This window comes from Bombina bombina, chromosome 1 (assembly GCF_027579735.1).
Source record: "Bombina bombina isolate aBomBom1 chromosome 1, aBomBom1.pri, whole genome shotgun sequence".
NCBI lineage: Eukaryota > Metazoa > Chordata > Amphibia > Anura > Bombinatoridae > Bombina > Bombina bombina.
Genome location: NC_069499.1, coordinates 1,459,492,920 through 1,459,515,008, shown reverse-complemented (window position 1 = coordinate 1,459,515,008; position 22,089 = coordinate 1,459,492,920). Strand labels below are relative to the sequence as shown.

The 22,089-nt window shown below is 38.3% G+C and overlaps 1 protein-coding gene across 2 annotated transcripts in view; it reads left to right on the top strand.

Annotated features, from left to right (window-relative positions):
• Window positions 1-22,089, top strand: part of RBFOX3 (RNA binding fox-1 homolog 3) — a 165,007-nt gene that overhangs the window by 100,860 nt on the left and 42,058 nt on the right. For both annotated transcript variants that reach the window (XM_053706376.1, XM_053706368.1), the window contains 4 exons: window positions 10,510-10,570; window positions 16,397-16,450; window positions 17,320-17,452; window positions 19,432-19,471. In XM_053706376.1, the coding sequence (XP_053562351.1) occupies window positions 10,510-10,570; window positions 16,397-16,450; window positions 17,320-17,452; window positions 19,432-19,471 (288 nt within the window). The remainder of the gene's footprint in view (window positions 1-10,509; window positions 10,571-16,396; window positions 16,451-17,319; window positions 17,453-19,431; window positions 19,472-22,089) is intronic.

Below are 22,089 nucleotides of genomic sequence, written 5' to 3'. Positions count from 1 at the left end.
TACCGGTATATTTAGAGATAAGATAAAGCAGAAGAAAAATGGTATTCACAATTACTCATGGAGCCAGAAAATGCATTTCCATAAACAGACTTTCTCCAACATAGGTGTGTCCGGTCCACGGCGTCATCCTTACTTGTGGGATATTCTCTTCCCCAACAGGAAATGGCAAAGAGCCCAGCAAAGCTGGTCACATGATCCCTCCTAGGCTCCGCCTACCCCAGTCATTCTCTTTGCCGTTGTACAGGCAACATCTCCACGGAGATGGCTTAGAGTTTTTTAGTGTTTAACTGTAGTTTTTATTATTCAATCAAGAGTTTGTTATTTTAAAATAGTGCTGGTATGTACTATTTACTCTGAAACAGAAAAGAGATGAAGATTTCTGTTTGTATGAGGAAAATGATTTTAGCAACCGTTACTAAAATCCATGGCTGTTCCACACAGGACTGTTGAGAGGAATTAACTTCAGTTGGGGGAACAGTGAGCAGTCTTTTGCTGCTTGAGGTATGACACATTCTAACAAGACGATGTAATGCTGGAAGCTGTCATTTTCCCTATGGGATCCGGTAAGCCATTTTATTCACACAGTAAATAAGGGCTTCACAAGGGCTTATTAAGACTGTAGACATTTTCTGGGCTAAATCGATCATATTTACACATATTTAGCCTTGAGGAATCATTTAATCTGGGTATTTTTTGTAAAATAATATCGGCAGGCACTGTTTTAGACACTTTATTCTATTGGGGTTTTCCCTAATCATAGTCAGAGCCTCATTTTCGCGCCGGTATGGCGCACTTGTTTTTGAGAACAGCATGACATGCAGCTGCATGTGTGTGGAGCTCTGATACATAGAAAAGTCTTTCTGAAGGCATTATTTGGTATCGTATTCCCCTTTGGGCTTGGTTGGGTCTCAGCAAAGCAGATTCCAGGGACTGTAAAGGGGTTAAATATAAAAACGGCTCCGGTTCCGTTATTTTAAGGGTTAAAGCTTCCAAATTTGGTGTGCAATACTTTTAAGGCTTTAAGACACTGTGGTGAAATTTTGGTGAATTTTGAACAATTCCTTCATACTTTTTCGCAATTGCAGTAATAAAGTGTGTTCAGTTTAAAATTTAAAGTGACAGTAACGGTTTTATTTTAAAACGTTTTTTGTGCTTTGTTATCAAGTTTATGCCTGTTTAACATGTCTGAACTACCAGATAGATTGTGTTCTGACTGTGGGGAAGCCAAGGTTCCTTCTCATTTAAATAGATGTGATTTATGTCATAAAAAATTTAGTAAAAATGATGCCCAAGATGATTCCTCAAGTGAGGGGAGTAAGCATGGTACTGCATCATCCCCTCCTTCGTCTACACCAGTTTTGCCCATACAGGAGGCCCCTAGTACATCTAGCGCGCCAATACTCCTTACTATGCAACAATTAACGGCTGTAATGGATAATTCTATCAAAACATTTTAGCCAATATGCCCACTTATCAGCGAAAGCGCGACTGCTCTGTTTTAGAAAATACTGAAGAGCATGAGGGCGCTGTTGATATTGTTTCTGAAGGGCCCCTACACCAGTCTGAGGGGGCCAGGGAGGTTTTGTCTGAGGGAGAAATTTCAGATTCAGGAAAAATTTCTCAACAAGCTGAACCTGATGTGATTACTTTTAAATTTAAGTTGGAACATCTCCGCGCTCTGCTTAAGGAGGTGTTATCCAATTTGGATGATTGTGATTATCTGGTCATTCCAGAAACACTATGTAAAATGGACAAGTTCCTAGAGGCCCTGGGGCCCCCCGAAGCTTTTCCTATACTCAAGCGGGTGGCGTACATTGTTAATAAAGAATGGGACAGGCCCGGTGTACCTTTCGTACCTCCCCCCATATTTAAAAAATTGTTTCCTATAGTCGACCCCAGAAAGGACTTATGGCAGACAGTCCCCAAGGTCGAGGGGGCGGTTTCTACTCTAAACAAGCGCACCACTATACCCATAGAAGATAGTTGTGCTTTCCAAGATCCTATGGATAAAAAATTAGAAGGTTTGCTAAAAAAGATGTTTGTTCAGCAAGTTTACCTTCTACAACCAATTGCATGCATTGTCCCTGTCACTACAGCCGCGTGTTTCTGGTGCGATGAGCTAGAAAAGGCGATTATTAGTAATTCTTCTTCTTATGAGGAGATTATGGACAGAATTCGTGCTCTTAAATTGGCTAATTCTTTCACCCTAGACGCCACCTTGCAATTGGCTAGGTTAGCGGCGAAAAATTCTGGGTTTGCTATTGTGGCGCGCAGAGCGCTTTGGTTAAAATCTTGGTCAGCGGATGCGTCTTCCAAGAACAAATTGTTTGACATTCCTTTCAAGGGGAAAACACTGTTTGGCCCTGACTTGAAAGAGTTTATCTCTGATATCACTGGGGGCAAGGGCCACGCCCTTCCTCAGAATAGGTCTTTCAAGGCCAAAAATAAACCTAATTTTCGTCCCTTTCGCAGAAACGGACCAGCCCCAAGTGCTACGTCCTCTAAGCAGGAGGGTAATACTTCTCAAGCCAATCCAGCCTGGAGACCAAGGCAAGGCTGGAACAAAGGAAAGCAGGCCAAGAAACCTGCCACTGCTCCCAAGACAGCATGAGATGCGGGCCCCCGATCCGGGACCGGATTTGGTGGGGGGCAGACTCTCTCTCTTCACTCAGGCTTGGGCAAGAGATGTTCTGGATCCTTGGGCGCTAGAAATAGTCTTCCAAGGTTATCTTCTGGAAGTGATTCATCCTGTTCCATTAAAAGAACGAGGGATGGGGTTCTACTCCAATCTGTTCGTAGTTCCCAAAAAAGAGGGAACGTTCAGACCAATCTTAGATCTCAAGATCCTAAACAAGTTTCTCAAGGTTCCATCGTCCAAAATGGAAACCATTCGAACAATCCTTCCATCCAGGAAGGTCAATTCTTGACCACGGTGGATTTAAAGGATGCGTATCTACATATTCCTGTCCACAAGGAACATCATCGGTTCCTAAGGTTCGCATTCCTGGACAAGCATTACCAGTTCGTGGCGCTTCCTTTCGGATTAGCCACTGTTCCAAGGATTTTCACAAAGGTACTAGGGTCCCTTCTGGCGGTGCTAAGACCAAGGGGCATTGCTGTAGTACCTTACTTGGACGACATTCTGATTCAAGCGTCGTCCCTTCCTCAAGCAAAGGCTCACACGGACATAGTCCTGGCCTTTCTCGGATCTCACGGATGGTAAGTGAACGTGGAAAAGAGTTCTCTATCTCCGTCGACAAGAGTTCCCTTCTTGGGAACAATAATAGACTCCTTAGAAATGAGGATTTTTCTGACAGAGACCAGAAAAACAAAACTCCTAAACTCTTGTCAGATACTTCCTTCCGTTCCTCTTCCTTCCATAGCGCAGTGCATGGAAGTGATAGGTTTGATGGTAGCGGCAATGGACATAGTTCCTTTTGCGCGCATTCATCTAAGACCATTTCAATTGTGTATGCTCAGTCAGTGGAATGGGGACTATACAGACTTGTCTCCGAAGATACAAGTAAATCAGAGGACCAGAGACTCACTCCGTTGGTGGCTGTCCCTGGACAACCTGTCGCAAGGGGTGACCTCCCGCAGACCAGAGTGGGTCATTGTCACGACCGACGCCAGTCTGATGGGCTGGGGCGCGGTCTGGGGATCCCTGTAAGCTCAGGGTCTTTGGTCTCGGGAAGAATCTCTTCTACCGATAAATATTCTGGAACTGAGAGCGATATTCAATGCTCTCAAGGCTTGGCCTCAGCTAGCGAGGGCCAAGTTCATACGGTTTCAATCAGACAACATGACGACTGTTGCGTACATCAACCATCAGGGGGGAACAAGGAGTTCCCTGGCGATGGAAGAAGTGACCAAAATCATTCAATGGGCGGAGACTCGCTCCTGCCACCTGTCTGCAATCCACATCCCAGGAGTGGAAACTTGGGAAGCGGATTTTCTGATTCGTCAGACATTGCATCCGGGGGTGTGGGAACTCCATCCGGAAATCTTTGCCCAAATCACTCAACTGTGGGGCATTCCAGACATGGATCTGATGGCCTCTCGTCAGAACTTCAAGGTTCCTTGCTACGGGTCCAGATCCAGGGATCCCAAGGCGACTCTACTAGATGCACTAGTAGCACCTTGGACCTTCAACCTAGCTTATGTATTCCCGCCGTTTCCTCTCATCCCCAGGCTGGTAGCCAGGATCAATCAGGAGAGGGCGTAGGTGATCTTGATAGCTCCTGCGTAACCACGCAGGACTTGGTAGGCAGATCTGGTGAATATGTCATCGGCTCCACCATGGAAGCTACCTTTGAGACGAGACCTTCTTGTTCAAGGTCCGTTCGAACATCCGAATCTGGTCCTACTCCAGCTGACTGCTTGGAGATTGAACGCTTGATCTTATCAAAGCGAGGGTTCTCAGATTCTGTTATTGATACTCTTGTTCAGGCCAGAAAGCCTGTAACTAGAAAAATTTACCACAAAATATGGAAAAAATATATCTGTTGGTGTGAATCTAAAGGATTCCCTTGGGACAAGGTAAAGATTCCTAGGATTCTATCCTTTCTTCAAGAAGGATTGGAGAAAGGATTATCTGCAAGTTCCTTGAAGGGACAGATTTCTGCCTTGTCTGTGTTACTTCACAAAGAGCTGGCAGCTGTGCCAGATGTTCAAGCCTTTGTTCAGGCTCTGGTTAGAATCAAGCCTGTTTACAAACCTTTGACTCCTCCTTGGAGTCTCAACTTAGTTCTTTCAGTTCTTCCGGGGGTTCCGTTTGAACCCTTACATTCCGTTGATATTAAGTTATTATCTTGGAAAGTTTTGATTTTGGCTGCAATTTCTTCCGCTAGAAGAGTTTCAGAATTATCTGCTCTGCAGTGTTCTCCTCCTTATCTGGTGTTCCATGCAGATAAGGTGGTTTTACGTACTAAACCTGGTTTTCTTCCAAAAGTTGTTTCTAACAAAAACATTAACCAGGAGATAGTCGTGCCTTCTTTGTGTCTGAAACCAGTTTCGAAGAAGGAACGTTTGTTGCACAATTTGGATGTTGTTCGCGCTCTAAAATTCTATTTAGATGCTACAAAGGATTTTAGACAAACATCTTCCTTGTTTGTTGTTTATTCTGGTAACAGGAGAGGTCAAAAAGCAACTTCTACCTCTCTCTCTTTTTGGATTAAAAGCATCATCAGATTGGCTTACGAGACTGCCGGACGGCAGCCTCCTGAAAGAATCACAGCTCATTCCACTAGGGCTGTGGCTTCCACATGGGCCTTCAAGAACGAGGCTTCTGTTGATCAGATATGTAGGGCAGCGACTTGGTCTTCACTGCACACTTTTACCAAATTTTACAAGTTTGATACTTTTGCTTCTTCTGAGGCTATTTTTTGGGAGAAAGGTTTTGCAAGCCGTGGTGCCTTCCATTTAGGTGACCTGATTTGCTCCCTCCCTTCATCCGTGTCCTAAAGCTTTGGTATTGGTTCCCACAAGTAAGGATGACGCCGTGGACCGGACACACCTATGTTGGAGAAAACAGAATTTATGTTTACCTGATAAATTACTTTCTCCAACGGTGTGTCCGGTCCACGGCCCGCCCTGGTTTTTTAATCAGGTCTGATAATTTATTTTCTTTAACTACAGTCACCACGGTATCATATGGTTTCTCCTATGCAAATATTCCTCCTTAACGTCGGTCGAATGACTGGGGTAGGCGGAGCCTAGGAGGGATCATGTGACCAGCTTTGCTGGGCTCTTTGCCATTTCCTGTTGGGGAAGAGAATATCCCACAAGTAAGGATGACGCCGTGGACCGGACACACCGTTGGAGAAAGTAATTTATCAGGTAAACATAAATTCTGTTTTCATTTGTATTGAAGAAAAGTTGTAGAACATTTAGAAACATCTTTGATAGCAAAGACCACAAACATATAATCTCAACCGAATAGCGATCATGCCAGGGTAGAAGTTCCTCAACAAGGAAGTGTTCAAGTGTTTACTATAATGTCTTTGTCCATTGAGTGATCTGTTGTGTACAAATGAAAATCAGCTAGACCTTCTCTTGATCTAGTGGAAACTAATTTTTTAAAAGATAAAGATGATTATTCTTTATGTTATAACTTTGCACCGTTCTCTATAATTCTTGATTTTCTAAGAAAAACAAGACTAAGCAGAAGTTGTTATGGTGAAAGCCAATTAACCCTTGTTCCTACTGCTCAAAGTTCTATTGACTATACCATTTAAGTGAGTGCTCTGTTAGATTTCATTACTTCGCTGAAGTCACAGACGTTGGCAATAGAAAGGACAATGTTTTGTTTGAAGAACTGATGCTATTGAAGGCTAGTGTGAAACATTACAGAGTGAGGCAAGCATTGTTTCATGTTCTTTATTCAATTTGACTATCATGAGCAGAGAAAAATAATTTGTACAACGTTTGAAAATCTATATTTCTTGCTTGTGGAGACTTATAATATTCCTTAGAGTAAAATTCTACACAATTTACTTATTTTTTGTTTCATCTACAAGAAGCTATTTCAAAATGTATTTTTCTTGATAGACCAGTGGAACCTTGCCCCTGTTCACCAACACAACCATGGGAGCTTATTCTGTCAGCTGGTGAGCACTTAATATCTAGGTATACAACATGCATTTTAAACACCTTTTTTAAATTAAAAACAAAGCAAAACTTCAGCAAGCCTAATTTCTGCTATTAAATATTTGGGTACAATATCCCTTTAACCTTGTATGAAAGGGTTACATTCATTGGCAAGGTGGATCAAAGAAGTGCAAAATTGCCTGTCAACAGAAAGTTTCATATCACTTGTGAGTTTATTCAACAAGTTCTGCAATTGGCATTGGGAATAATAAACACAATTGTTTGCACCTTGTAGCATTCATTCTTTCATACCTAAATATGCTTTGGTATTTCTCTTTGGTAAACTGGTCTCTACTGCAAGAAGAAAGACTGAACTTCTTACCTTACTTGCAAAAATCTTTTTGTTCTTTACTCCTGTTAAAAGAAGCACTATTGCACTAGCAATATTGTAGTCACAATGACCATATGGAGGAAAACAACACGAGTAAATGGCTCTGAGCCTCAATACTAGGATCAAAATTTTAGATAGTAGCTGTGAAAATGGTGGCAACAGCTAAAATGTTGATGGATTCTGTTAGGATATTGGGTATAGCAGCTGTGGTACTGGATGCAGCAAATCCGATTATGAGGACAACCTGTATAATGCTGGCAGTGTGTTTAAAGATAAATGGTGGCAGAGATACTATTATACACTGCTTACTCTATACAAAGCAGGGTCAATTTTCTTTTGACACCTAATTTGCTTTAATCCAGTTCTGTGCAGAACACACAATGGTTTGATGCCGGCCCCTATAGCACATTTACACTTTTCTTCATGTTCACTTCTTCTCGTCGTAATTCAGAATTTCTTTCAGCCTCTCTCCCTTCTCTCTCTCTCTCTCTCTCTCTCTCTCTTGCTGCATAGCTGCCAATTATATGCTGTTTTATTTCCAACATTACCTTTTTTATGGTTACATGAAGTGTTCAGCTTCAGCCAAAACATCTCTCCAACAATTCAGGGTTGGGCTGGACAGTTAAATGTGATATTTGGCAAGTCTTTGCACTGCAGTCGGCTCTCTCTATAGCCTTATATCCAGCCTGCCCACTGAGTATTCATGCAAAATATACGATGCCTGCTTTTGCTGACATGGGCTTCTGGCTGGTTCAGCCAATCAGGCGACAGGTGGATTAAGTGCTCACTAAAACACAGCATTACAGAAAACACTTTCACTAACTGAGCAACTTTGCAAGAGGAACAGAGTCTTTGTGGGCTAGAGTTATTACCTGTTACAAACAAACATTTATTGCTGCTGCATAATAAAGATTACAGCATAGTACATCAGACAGATTCACTGGCTGCTCTTCACACCTGTAATGCTAGAACCCGTAATGGGACTTGTGGTTAACTGCAGATAAAGCAAAATCCACTAATCTATTAAATTGCCTATTAAACATTACAAACAAAAAAATGTATGAATAGAAATGCTTAAAGATCAATAAATCATGATTCAGTTATTTAAACATTTCTTAATTTCTCAAACTAGTACATCCCCAAAATCTAACATCTTTATTGTCACATGATCTAGTACCAGTAGCACTCAGTCCTATACCAGTACAATACTAAATCTTTTACTTATACATACAGTTGACCAAGTGACTGTACAAAAATCAGGTCATCAACACACATGTCCCATACAACTTTTTGGTAAACAGATATGAAGAATTCTGTACTTAAAGTGACATGAAACCCTTTTTTTTCCATGATTCAGATAGAGCTTGCGGTTTTAAACAAATTTCCAATGTACTTCTATTATCTAATTTGCTTCATTCTCTTGATAACCTTTGTTGAAAATCATATCTAAAAAGGCCGTTGATTGGTTGCTGCACATAGATGCCTCATGTTATTGTCTCACCCATGTGCATTGCTATTTCTTCAACAAAGGATACCTAAAGAATGAAGCAAATTAGACTATAGAAGTAAATCGGAATGATGTTTAAAATTGTATTCTCTATCTAAATTATGAAATCATTTTTTTAGGTTTCATGTCCCTTTAAATTAGAGTAAAAATGATTACATAATGTGCCAGATTCTTTATGTTTACAGCCGTGGTTGTATTCATGTAACCAGCTGAAATACTCAAGACAGCAGCTGATATATCTATAGTATAAGATGAGATGCAGTGTTACAAAATGTATCTGGAATATTGGAGGGAGCAGATAAATGGAATGAGCCAGTACATCCAATAAATCTGATTGATTATGCCTATTATAACTACTGGTTACACTGTACTACAATCAGTAGATCATTACCCTGTACAACCTCTGGAATTGGAAGAAAGTGCAACTACTACCTAGTAGTTAGAATGTGTAAAGTACTTTCAAATTAGTCCTGTATTACACAAGTAACTGCCTAACGGATAGTGTACCGGTGTAATCTTGGTTCCCAGCAAATAATTTTACTATATTAAGTGCAACTTCTAGGATATTCAAGGGAGCAGCCGAATTGATGTGGACAGCAGTTCAAATAGTTTTTTATTTCATGATTCAGATAGAGCATGCAAGTTAAAGCAATTTTCTAATTTATTCAATTTTTCTTTGTTCTCTTGAAAAGCAGGAATGTAATGTTAGGAGTTGGCCCATTTTTGGTTCATCATCTGTCTAGTACTTGCTGATTGGTGCTTAAATGTAGCCACCAACCAGCAAGCGCTACCCGGGTGCTAAACCAAAAATGGGCCAGCTCCTAAACTTAAATTCATGTTTAAAAAAAAAAATAAAAAAATACCAAGAGAACGGAGAAAATTTGATAATAGGGCCTCTATTTAACAAAGTCTGGCGGACCTGATCCGACAGTGCGGATCAGGTCCGCCAGACTTCGCTAAATACGGAGAGCAATACGCTCTCCGTATTCAGCATTGCACCAGCAGCTCACAAGAGCTGCTGGTGCAACGCCGCCCCCTGCAGACTCGCGGGCAATCGGCTGCCAGCAGGGAGCTGTCAATCAACCCGATCGTACTCGATCGGGTTGAATTCCGGCGATGTCTGTCCGCCTGCTCAGAGCAGGCGGACAGGTTATGGAGCAGCGATCTTTGTGACCGCTGCCTCATAACTGCTGTTTCTGGCGAGCCTGCAGGCTCGCCAGAAACACGGGGCATCAAGCTCCATTCAGAGCTTGATAGATAGGCCCCTAGGAGTAAATTGGAAAGTTGCTTAAAATTGCATGCTCTATCTGAATCATGAAAGAAAACAAAAATTGGTTTTCATATCCCTTTAAATATTTGTGTCTATATCTACACTTTTGTAAACTGGAACTGGGATTTTGGTGCCAGTAGTTGGGGCATTTAAATCGGCAAATATGCTGATGACACAACAATGAAATATTGCAAAAATAGTCTGGGATTTTGAGGCAGGAGATGGGGTATTTGGGGCTTTACTTTGGATATTGTGGTTCTTACTGGGATACAGGAAGCAGCAGTTATTGCAACAGCTGGTAAATTCGATGCAGGAGCTAGAAGATTGTAGGCAGAGGTCTAGATACTGTAACCGGGGGCTTGATGTATTAGAACTAGGTCTAGGTGGAAGGATTCTGGGGGGATGCAGCTTCTATATTGTGGCAGCTGATTCTGCATCACTATAAACAGTAAATGATTTATTGGTAACACTACTGGGTGCTTACACATTATAAATGAGCATGAAAAGACATTTATTTGCTTATAAATACACCAGCTGGTAATTCACCTTTTCCCCTTGTTGCACATGGCTAACATTACATGAACTAATTGATATATTTAAATCACTGCTCTATGCTGTTCTTTCGCATCATTAATGTTTTGATGTAAAGAATTCCATTGACTATTGTTGTTATCACACCCGTTGGGCCAAACCTGTTGTGTTCTTTTCTGTTTGAACTCCTGGCCTATAATTAACTCTCCATTCTCTTGATAGGTAAACAACGCCACCGCTCGAGTGATGACAAATAAGAAACCTGTTAATCCTTACACGAATGGTGAGTACCTGCATTAAAGGGACAGTCAGATCATTTCTAAGCCCACCTCTTATCACATGCTTTTTTATTTGCTTTTCACAACTGGGGAGTGCTAGTTCATGTCAGTCATATAGATAACTTTGTGATCACGCCCGCGGCTTGTGGCAGACACTGCACTATTTGGCTAAAATGAAAGTCAATAGATAATAAATAAAATGTCATGTGATCGGGGGCTGTCAGAAGATACTTAAATGCAAGTTAATCACAGAGGTAAAACGTATATTAATATAACAGTGTTGGCTATGCAAAATTGGGGAATGGGTAATAAAAGGATTATCTATCTTTTTAAACAACAACATTTCTGGTGCTGACTGTCCCTTTAAATAGCGCTGGCTTCCATAAAGTAAATCGTAAATTTACGTAAAGTAAATCGTAAATTGTAGAGGATAAAATTTTAAACAACTTTCCAATTTACTTCTAATTTGTTTCATTCTCTTGGTATCCTTTGTTGATGGAGCAGCAATGCACTATTGGGGGCTAGTAATACTTTTCAACGAAGGATACAAAGAGAAAAAACAACTTAGATCATAGAAATTGGAAAGTTATTTATAATTGTATGCTTTATCTGAATCATGAAATAAATGTTTTGGGTTTCGTGTCCCTTTAAGTAACATATCTAACTAAGGCCTGGTTTAAACAATGATTATTTCTGCTTTGGGCACAATAAAGAAAAAAAGAACATTCAGAAGTCCTTTTGTCAGCTTAAATTACAAAAACAAGAAAGGTATTATCATGGCATTTACAGCATCCATATTTAAATGGACATTGCAGTATACAAATTATATGTTCAATTTTTTCTAGAGCTTATCATGTTTGCACTACTAACAAATAAGAGCAAGTCATTTGTTCCACTGCAGGGTCCTTTTAAAAAGGAATTATAAATCCTGAGGACAGTTCTCTTTTTCCTGGCAAAACTTGCCTACATATTTATATCTCTTCAGAGGGACAAGTATAAAATAGGGAGAGGAAAAAAAACATATTAAGTTTAATAACAATTACTTTTAAGTCTGGACATTTGGGAAAGAAGATAAATATTCTATTAATAAATTTCTCTGAGTGCATTAAGGGAAACCGGTGATGGAGAATGCTGCAGCTTTAAATAATATCACCATAAACTAAAAGCATTATAGATTAAAAAGGAACATGATATAATCCAAGTAATAGATACAACGGCCTTGGTTCTAATATTTCCTCCAAAGACATCTGTTTATCATTTTCCTACTTGTCAAAGGTTGCTGATAATTTCAACCAGTATGCTAGTCTATGCACTTCCCATTTAATTCATGTTTGTAGAACAGTGCAGCATATTGTTGTAGAATGGTTTGCAATATTAACTGTGTTTTAAAAAAATAAAGACTGCAGTAGACTTTTTTAGCTGAGAATTTGAAACTCTTTACCTGCCCCAATGATCTGACCTCTTACTAACACTGTTCTGCATGAGCTTGATTAAAGGAGCAGTAAAGTAGTAAATTCAAAATGAAATGTTCATGGTTCAGACAGAGCATGTGATTTAAAACACCTTTCCAGTGTTTTTCTTAAATTTGCTTTGTTCTTTTGGTATCTTTTGTTGAATAGAAAAGTTATGTAGGCTGGTAGGAGTTCAAGAGTGTGCACCTGTCTTCAGCAGTCTATGGCAGCAGTGTTTGTATCTATATATAACGTTACTATAAATGGCACGTGCAAACTCCTGAACTTATCTGTGATTACTCTTTAGCTAAGGATACCAAGAGATCTAAGCACAATTGAAGTAAACTGGAAAGTTGTTTAAAATTCCATGTTCTATCCACTCAATTGAAGTTGAATTTTTTTAATGTTATCCCTTTAACAAGTGAGCAAAAGAATTTGTGGCTCTCATTGAGGATCTTAGTACTTGTTTACTTTTTTGGGGGGTGGGCAAAAAAGGTCTGGCAGACCACTGGTTGCCCTACAGAGCAATCATATGTTTTTAGAGGAAGTTTAGCCAATAGGGACTAAATGGAATGAGGAAAAGCAGACTCTGGAACTCATAGTGGATCAGAATAGATTTAATCAGGAGCAGGCTTTCACAAAACACATGGGGTAAGCTCCAGCTGACGCGTTTCGCGCATGCGTACCTGCGCTTCTTCAGAGATGCACTTCTTCAAATAGGGACTAAATGTTGGCACTGGTACAAGTGCCACATAACAAATAATCTCAGAGAGTGAATGGAAGAGACTGCCAATCTCTTCTAGTTAGATAAAAGGAAAACGAGCATCTCAGAATTCCTCCATTCCAGCCCCCATTCATTTTAAAACAATTCTAGCTGAGCTCCTCCCCTGCTTGAGGCTGAAGAGCTCAGTTGTTCTGGCAGCCATATCACATATGGAGTGAGCATTTTAATGTCCACTCAAATTTCTTATATAGCTGCCACATTTGATGCTTTTAAAAAATTATGAAAGAAGTGATACAAATTTTAAATGGCTCAATTTTTCAAACTAGCTGTATTAGGCTAGTGTTTGCTGCCAGTTTATACTTGCAAGTTGATCATTGATGCATGCCTGCTCTGCAAAATATGAATTGTGGGTAGATTCATTGAGCCGTACTTACTACAAGAACTGATAACAATATGGCTGCACTTATAGGACATAACTTCATAAGGCTAAAAACAACAAAAATTATACTGAAAGTTCAGTGGTTTCTATACTCAGTTTCAGGACCTAAAACTGTATCAACAGCTTTAAAGGGAGGTGGTTATTTAAATTAGAATGGATGATTAGGAAATGTATTTGTAAACATTCTTTTACTGTTTATGTTAACAAAAAATATTCCTTTACAAGATATTTCTAAAATAAGTTAATTCCCTTACCAGTTTCCTCTTCACCCATGCACCCAGCTCTTGATACAGAGTAAGCTGCATGTACTCACCTCTGAATCAGCGCATGTGCATTATGAGAGTGCAATAAAAGATGACATCATCATTAAATGAGCATACGCACGGTGTATGATGCATGCAAAAAGGGAGGGGGAATTTATTTAGCAGTGTCTTGAAAGGGAAGCATTGGTTTTTTTTTCTATATGAATGAGGACCTGCAGCAGGAAAACAGGCAGGTCCCACAAGAATCCTCACAGATTAAGTGATGTGCTTCCCTAAGTATATTTTTAAAGAGCATTTAAGGATACAACGATTTGGGGATTGTGTGAACGGTTGAGCGAGTGAGCACAGCATGAGAAAAGTCTTGTGCATGGGAGGTGGTGACTTTGAAAGGCAAGATGACTAAGTCTTAAGGACAATGTAGAGTAAAGGAAGGTTTAGATTAACTTTTAAAACCTTAACATTAAAGATTTGGTGCCAGATTACAAGTGGCGTGCTAAGTATTATCTATGGGGAGTGCTGGAAAAAAAATATTAGTTATCACTCATGCGTTAACCCGACACTGTACTAGATCATCTGCACTAAATACAAAAGTGCATTAGGAAAACTTCAAATTCCTATATTCTTCAAAAACTGTTATTTTTATTTTAAAAGTATATATGATTATTTTAAATATATATATATACGGTATATCTAGATCTATATGAATATGTACAGATATAGATATCTATAAAGATATATAATGTATATACCAATATATAGAGAAAGAGTTATTTAAAGATAAAAAGAACAGTTTTTCTAAGTGAAGAACATAGGAATGTCAGGCATTTCTATTCAAAACACATTAAACCACATTAAAAATCAATAAAAATGATATTGCATGTTTAAAGCTACTTTATATTTGTGTGTATGTATGTGTGCACATACTTATTTACACATACAAACACATGTATGTATGTGTGTATATGTATATATATATATATATATATATATATATATATATATACTGTGTATACACATATATACATACACAGTATACACAGTAAACATACAGTAAATGAGAGTAAAACTTTTTTTTAATGTGTTTTGGATGTGTTTTTTTTTTTTTTTTTTTTTTTTTAACCATTACACTTTACTTCAGGTCTCAAGTCACGCTAAATATTCTAGCGCAGTTTCGGCTTTAACTTGCGTGCTACCTATAACTTTCAACTTGTTATATGAGCGGAAGTTACTGCGTTCGAGATCGTGATTGAAAGTATAGGTTGCGCTGCTAGAGCAACGTCGGCCACGCTAATCCTCCTGTGGTAAACGCGCATTACCAGGGACTTGTAATATCAAGTTGCGTGCTAATGTTAGTGCGGTTCAGCAATATTGAGTATTGCTACCTGCACTATCATTAACGAGCCACTTCTAATATGGCCCTAAAGCAACAAAATAGGTAGGAGGTGTGTTATTAAGGGTTTGTAGGCCTGGGTTAATATTTTAAATGTATTTTTATGGGTATGGGGAGCCAGCTAAGCGACTTTAGAAAAATAACTGAGGCGTATGTTGCCAGTAGTGGCATTTAAGTGGATTGGAGAGGGGAAAAATAAGTAGTGGAAGGCCAGTTAGTAAGGGGTTGCAGTAATGGAGGCAGGAGATAAGAGGGTGTTATGATGGTGTCCAAAATTAGGAAGTTGTAGAAATCAGAGATGATGGTCAGATGGTTCTTCAGATTTAGCAGTTGATTAAACATGTCTGTGTCTAGAAGACAGTGTACTTGGGGGTTGGTGGGATTTATAAGGCAGAGAAAAAAGTCAAATAGAATCAGCTGCAGAGGAGGATAATAAAAGAGAAGGTACAAGTGTTAGACACTGGAAGGCTCATTGTTAGAAGATGGCAGCTATGTTTCTGCTACTGCTAAGAGGTTATAGACAGTGGGTAGAGATAAGCAAACTAATCTAGTATGTAAGAAAGCATATGAAGAAATGTAAGTGTGTGGTGGGGGATAATGAATTCAAGGTTGCTAATATTATGGGATTTTATGATGGGAATCTAGGGAAAGTTGTTAGCTTTGGGAATGTGAGGGGCAATGGTCTAAGAGGAATGCCTTAGCAGTTAGTAAGAGAAGGGAGAACAAAGGGTAATAGCGGGATTCATGGGTTGGCTTAGATTGAGTGTGGCGGGGGGAAGCAGTTGGATGAAAAATAGGAGATCATGTGAAACACATCAGTGTTGGATTTAAAACACAATAAACTTTGTGCAGCTTAAAGGGACATGAAACACAAATCTTTTCTTTTACAATTTAGACAGGGCATAAAATTTACTTCTGTTATCAAATTTGTTTCATTTTCTTGATAATCTTTGTTGAAGGAGCAGCAATGCACTACTAGGAACTACCTGAACATTTTAGGTGAGCCAATGAAAAGAGGCATATATGTGTAGTCACCAATCACCAGCTTGTTGTTCCTGAGCCTACCTAGGTATGCTTTTCAACAAAAAAATACTAAGAGAACAAAGCAAATTAGATAATAGAATTAAATTGTAAAGTTGTTTAAAAATGTCATGCTCTATCTGAATTATGAAATATGGGTTTAAATAATTTGTTTTATTTTTGCAATAAATTGTCACTTTAATGTTCCAGTTTTGAACAAGGCAATCTGGAAACATGATTACATGCCAGGCTTTTAAAAATATAAATCTGTCAGTTTTAGTTAATTTTTTATGTAAAATAACATATTCTTGTTCTTTGATAAAATGCAGACTAAAAATGTCACTGTGTTTCTTTAATACATGTATGTGGGTATTATATAATAAGAATAGGCTTATTTATGTTAAGAAGTAAGGATGTAAGTGGAGGTATGAGAGACAATGTAAGGCTGTTTATAGATTATATACAGTGAAATGCAGAAGCTGTCAAGTAAATGTCAGGACTGAATATACTAAACTTAATCTGTCAATTAATGTTTTCTTTCCAGGCTGGAAGTTAAATCCTGTGGTGGGAGCGGTTTATGGACCGGAATTCTACACAGGTATGCTTGCCTGGGACACAGTAAATCCTCTATCACCAGAAGATTCATAGAGGTGTGAACATTCCTTATATGTACAAAAAAAAACAATACAATTTGTATATATTTTATATATATATATATATATATATATATAAATACTCAAGACACCAGAATAATATAGCATATCAACATTTTAATTCAGAGATACTGAATTAGGTTATGCTTTAAAAAAATCTTGATTTTGCGTGCTTAAAGGGACATTAAACATTTTGAGATGGTAATATAAAATGATAAATTGTATATATAAAACAACTCTGCAATATACTTTCATTATTTATTTTGTCCTCTTTGCCTGTAATTCCATTCTGAAATTGTGAGCTTTTCAGTTCCTGTTAGAAATGGAAGTGCAGAACACTGTTAAATCCAGCACAACCATTGGCTGCACACTCAAATGACCTATGCCTAACTGTTCCTAATTGGCCACAGCAGAGAAGGTAACACAAGTTACAACATGGCAGCTCCCAGTGTTTTATAGACACTAAAAACTTTACACTTATTTTGTCACTTTTTAAACAACTAATGAAACTTTAAAAAATACATCTACATGTTAGTCATGGACTTATCTTTTCTTTGAATGCATCATTTTATCTAGCATGCATTTAGTGTTTAATGACCCTTTAAATTCTAACATTAACCAGCTTTTTTATGAATGGCATAGTATAATATACAAGAGAACAGCACAGTACAGTTCTGTACAGCATACAATACAAAAAAGAGAATGCAGCACATACACAGAAATTCAAGGGGACAATTTCAGTGTGTTTTGTAACTTCCTCAGTTGCCTCTATGGTCTTGATCTCACTGACCAATTTTATATTATTTTGTTACAGTAACAGGCTTCCCATACCCACCTGCGGGAACCACAATTGCATATCGAGGGGCACACTTAAGAGGCAGGGGCCGTGCTGTGTATAACACATTTCGTGCTGCTCCCCCTCCTCCACCTATACCTGCCTATGGAGCGTGAGTATCTCAGGGCCACAATGTACTCATTTTTTAAGACACAAAGTTGCTATCAGCAGTACAAATAAATGCAATTATACTGACGCCCATTAAAAACCAAAGAAGGATATTTTAAAATAAAAACATTTTCCTGTACTAAAGAAAATTCTTTTTTTGTTCATGTTTGTGAAGTTGTGTCCATGATTCGCCAAAACAGTTACAGGAGCTGCCCTTATTAGCCATTTTCTATTCTCTCCCTATAGATGAGTTGTGCACAAACATGCATTTTTGCTGTTCGCCTTTGAGAAAGTTCTAACTGGCGAAACGCACGTCAGGCGTGAGCCAGAGCTGCATGATGTAAAGTGTAGGGTTACAAGGGTGATAATTTTACTTATATATATGCGAGTTTAATGATGTGATCTTTACTTGCCTCTTTTTACTGCATGTCTCATCCATAGTTGTAAACGCCCACTATATTGCCCCACTTGAGGGATTCACAAAATCATAGTCGTAAAAATTGAGTAGGGAAAGTCTCCCCAGTGGGATGAGTGTGCAGCAACATTTATAGTGAATATTAAATTACCTATGAAGTGGTGACTCTCATCTAATTCATTTGTTTGTTTGTTTTTAAGTATGTTTTAATACTTTTTTCTGTTTTAAATATGTATAGTAAAAGTTAAGTTTTAAGTGTTTTTCCCAGGTGTGGGGTTTGTTCGTAATTTGAAATATTTTATACATTGATAATCATATTAAGTGTGTACCTATAAATATCTTAACCTTGGTCTCTCCCTCCTTAAGATATAAGGTACCCTCCACATATTATTTGATAACTTGTGTTAAAGTTGTAGTTGGGATTATGGGTATATTTTAACAAATATATTATAGATAGTAATGGTTTTCAATAGAAATTGATCATTTTTCAATATCAATTTAAACAGTTTTATTTTAACCTTTTTATACAAAAATATTTTCAGGTTGTTGAATTTCTTGTCTTCGTATGCATGTTAAAAACAAATTTAAAGGAACTGTCCACACCAGAATTTTTGTTGTTTTAAAAGACAAATAATCCCTTAATTACCCATTCCCCAGTTTTGCATAACCAACACAATTATAATTAAATTATTATTTCAGTTCTTTTGACAGACTTGCAGTGCTCACTCCTCGGTAAATTCACATGAATGAGCTCAATGTTATCTATATGAAACACATGAACTAATGCCCTCTAGTGGGGAAAAACTGTCAAAATGCATTTAGATTAGAGGCGGCCTTCAAGCCTAAGAAATTAGCATATGAACCTCCTTGGTTTAGCTTTCAACTAAGAATACCAAGAGAACAAAGCAAAATTGGTGATAAAAGTAAAATGGAAAGTTGTTTAAAATTACATGCCCTATCTGAATCATGAAAGTTTTTTTTTGGACTTGAATGTCCCTTTAAGTTTAATGTCTCTTTAACTGCTTAAATCACTTTCCCTTTCTCTTTCCTTGCTACAAATGATTTGCTTTCTATCTCTTCCCTCTTTCTGTTCTCTCTTATTTCAAACTTGATTTTTCTTCCGTCTTATTTTGTTAAAGGGACACTGAACCCAAAATTTTTCTTTTGTGATTCAGATAGAGCATGCAATGTTAAGCAACTTTCTAATTTACTCCTATTATCAATTTTCTTCGTTCTCTTGCTATCTTTATTTGAAAAAGAAGGCATCTAAGCGTTTTTTTTTTTTTGGTTCAGTACCCTGGACAGCACTATTTTATTGGTGGATGAATTTATCCACCAATCAGCAAGGACAACCCAGGTTGTTCACCAAAAATAGGCAGGCATCTAAACTTACATTCTTGCATTTCAAATAAAGATACCAAGAGAATGAAGACAATTTGATAATAGGAGTAAATTAGAAAGTTGCTTAAAATTGCATGCTCTATCTGAATCACGAAAGAAAAAATTTGGGTTCAGTGTCCCTTTAATCATTGTAACTCTCTGATGCAACTTTTTTTTTCTTTTCACAGAGTTGTTTACCAAGATGGATTCTATGGGGCAGAAATATATGTAAGTATTGTTTTCTTCATAATTCCTGTATTATGCAGTGCACAGATTTAATAATGGGCCAGATTACAAGTGGCAAGCTAATGAAAGCGCAGGTCGCAGTGTGCGGTATCGCTGGTCCTCGCTAACATTAGCACACGACTTGATATTATAAGTCCATGGTAAAGCACTTTTACCAGAGAAGGGTTAGCGCAGCCAACATCATTCTAGCGCAACCTATGCTTTCAATGGCTATCACGAAAGCACAAACTTGCGCTCATATTACAAGATAAAAGTTTGCGCTCTAGTGAAAGCCGAAACAGCACTAGAATATTTAGCATGACTTGAGACCTGAAGTAAAATGTAAGGGTTAAAAAAGACATAAAAAACACATTTAAATAAAGTATTACATGCATATATACACTTTTTAATAAAAATATATCACTTAAATATTAATAAAAATGTTTTAAAAGGGTTAAAAAGGGGTATGGTATATGGCAAAGTGCTTGATTGGAAAGGCCTCCAATGTGTGTGTATGTGTGTGTATATATATATATATATATATATATATATTTACATTTAAATTATATATATTATAATTTAAACAAATTTTGCTTTTGTCCTGGACTGAGCTTTACTTAACAGCAAAACAAATACCTATCTTCTGCTGATGAGCTTTAATGAGAACGAAACAGCTGTCCAGAAGTTGTATTGTTTCTGCTCTACTTAACCCAATAGGAGATTGCTGTGTTTTAGCACAGTATCAGAAGCAAAACGCCGGAGATATTGGATATCTAATTTGCATATCCTACCCAGAATCCTCTGGTGCATTGGTAACAAACTATAAAGGGTATTTCTGATATAAGACAAGCAGGGATACTTGCCTAGATGTGTGAATTGCTTGTGCAATAATTATATTGCTTATTTATATATATATATATATATATATATATATATATATATATATATATATATATATATATATATATATATATATATATATACATACAATATATATATAGCCGATAGAGGATGGCACTCACTGGTCTTATACAAGTTTACTTTTATTAGAAAAAAAGCGTGACGTTTCGGGGACACACTCCCCTTCCTTAGGGGGAGTGTCCCCCCGAAATGTCACGCTTTTTTTCTAATAAAAGTACACTTGTAAAAAAACCAGTGAGTGCCGTCCTCTATCTGCTATAGTCAACTGTTGGCACCCTGGCAGCTGCTTGTGAGGTGAGTATTTGATCCTCTATCAATCAGCAAGATTTCTGTCTCCCAGGTGTCTTTTATATAGATAATGAGCTGAGATTAGTATCACTCTCTTAAAGGGAGTGCTCCTAATCTCAGCTTGTTTCCAGTATAAAAGACACCTATCCACAGAAGCAATCAATCGGATTCCAAACTCTCCACCATGGCCAAGACCAAAGAGCTGTCCAAGGATGTCAGGGACAAGATTGTAGACCTACGCAAGGCTGGAATGGGCTACAAGACCATCGCCAAGCAGCTTGGTGAGAAGGTGACAACAGTTGGTGCGATTATTCGTAAATGGAAGAAACACAAAATAACTGTCAATCTCCCTCGGTCTGGGGCTCCATGCAAGATCTCACCTCGTGGAGTTTCAATGATCATGAGAATGGTGAGGAATCAGCCCAGAACTACACGGTAGGATCTTGTCAATGATCTCAAGGCAGCTGGGACCATAGTCAACAAGAAAACAATTGTTAACACACTACACCGTGAAGAACTGAAATCCTGCAGTGCCCGCAAGGTCCCCCTGCTCAAGAAAGCACATGTACAGGCCCGTCTGAAGTTTACCAATGAACATCTGAATGATTCAGAGGAGAACTGGGTGAAAGTGTTGTGGTCAAATGAGACCAAAATCGAGCTCTTTGGCATCAACTCAACTCGCAGTGTTTGGAGGAGGAGGAATGCTGCCTATGACCCCAAGAACACCATCCCCATAGTCAAACATGAAAGCGGAAACATTATGCTTTGGGGTGTTTTTCTGCTAAGGGGACAGGACAACTTTACTGCATCAAAGGGACGATGGACAGTGCAACGTACCGTCAAATCTTTGGTGAGAACTCTCCTTCCCTCAGCCAGGGCATTGAAAATGGGTCGGTATGGGTATTCCAGCATGACTGACCCAAAACACACGGCAAAGGCAACAAAAGAGTGGATTAAGAAGAAGCACATTAAGGTCCTGGAGTGGTTTCCAGTCTCCAGACCTTAATCCCATAGAAAATCTGTGGGGGTAGCTAAAGGTTCAAGTTGCCAAAAGTCAGCCTCAAAACCTAAATGACTTGGAGAGGATCTGCAAAGAGGAGTGGGACAAAATCAATCCTGAGATGTGTGCAAACCTGGTGGCCAACTACAAGAAACGTCTGACATCTGTGATTGCCAACAAGGGTTTTGCCACCAAGTATTAAGTCATGTTTTGCAAAGGGGTCAAATATTATTTCACTCATTAAAATGCAATCAATTTAAAACATTTTTAAAATGCCTTTTTTCTGGGATTTTTTGTTGTTATTCGGTCTCTCACTGTTCAAATAAACCTACCATTAAAATTATAGATTGATCATTTCTTTGTCAGTGGGCAAACGTACAAAATAAGCAGGGATCAAATCATTTTTCCCGCT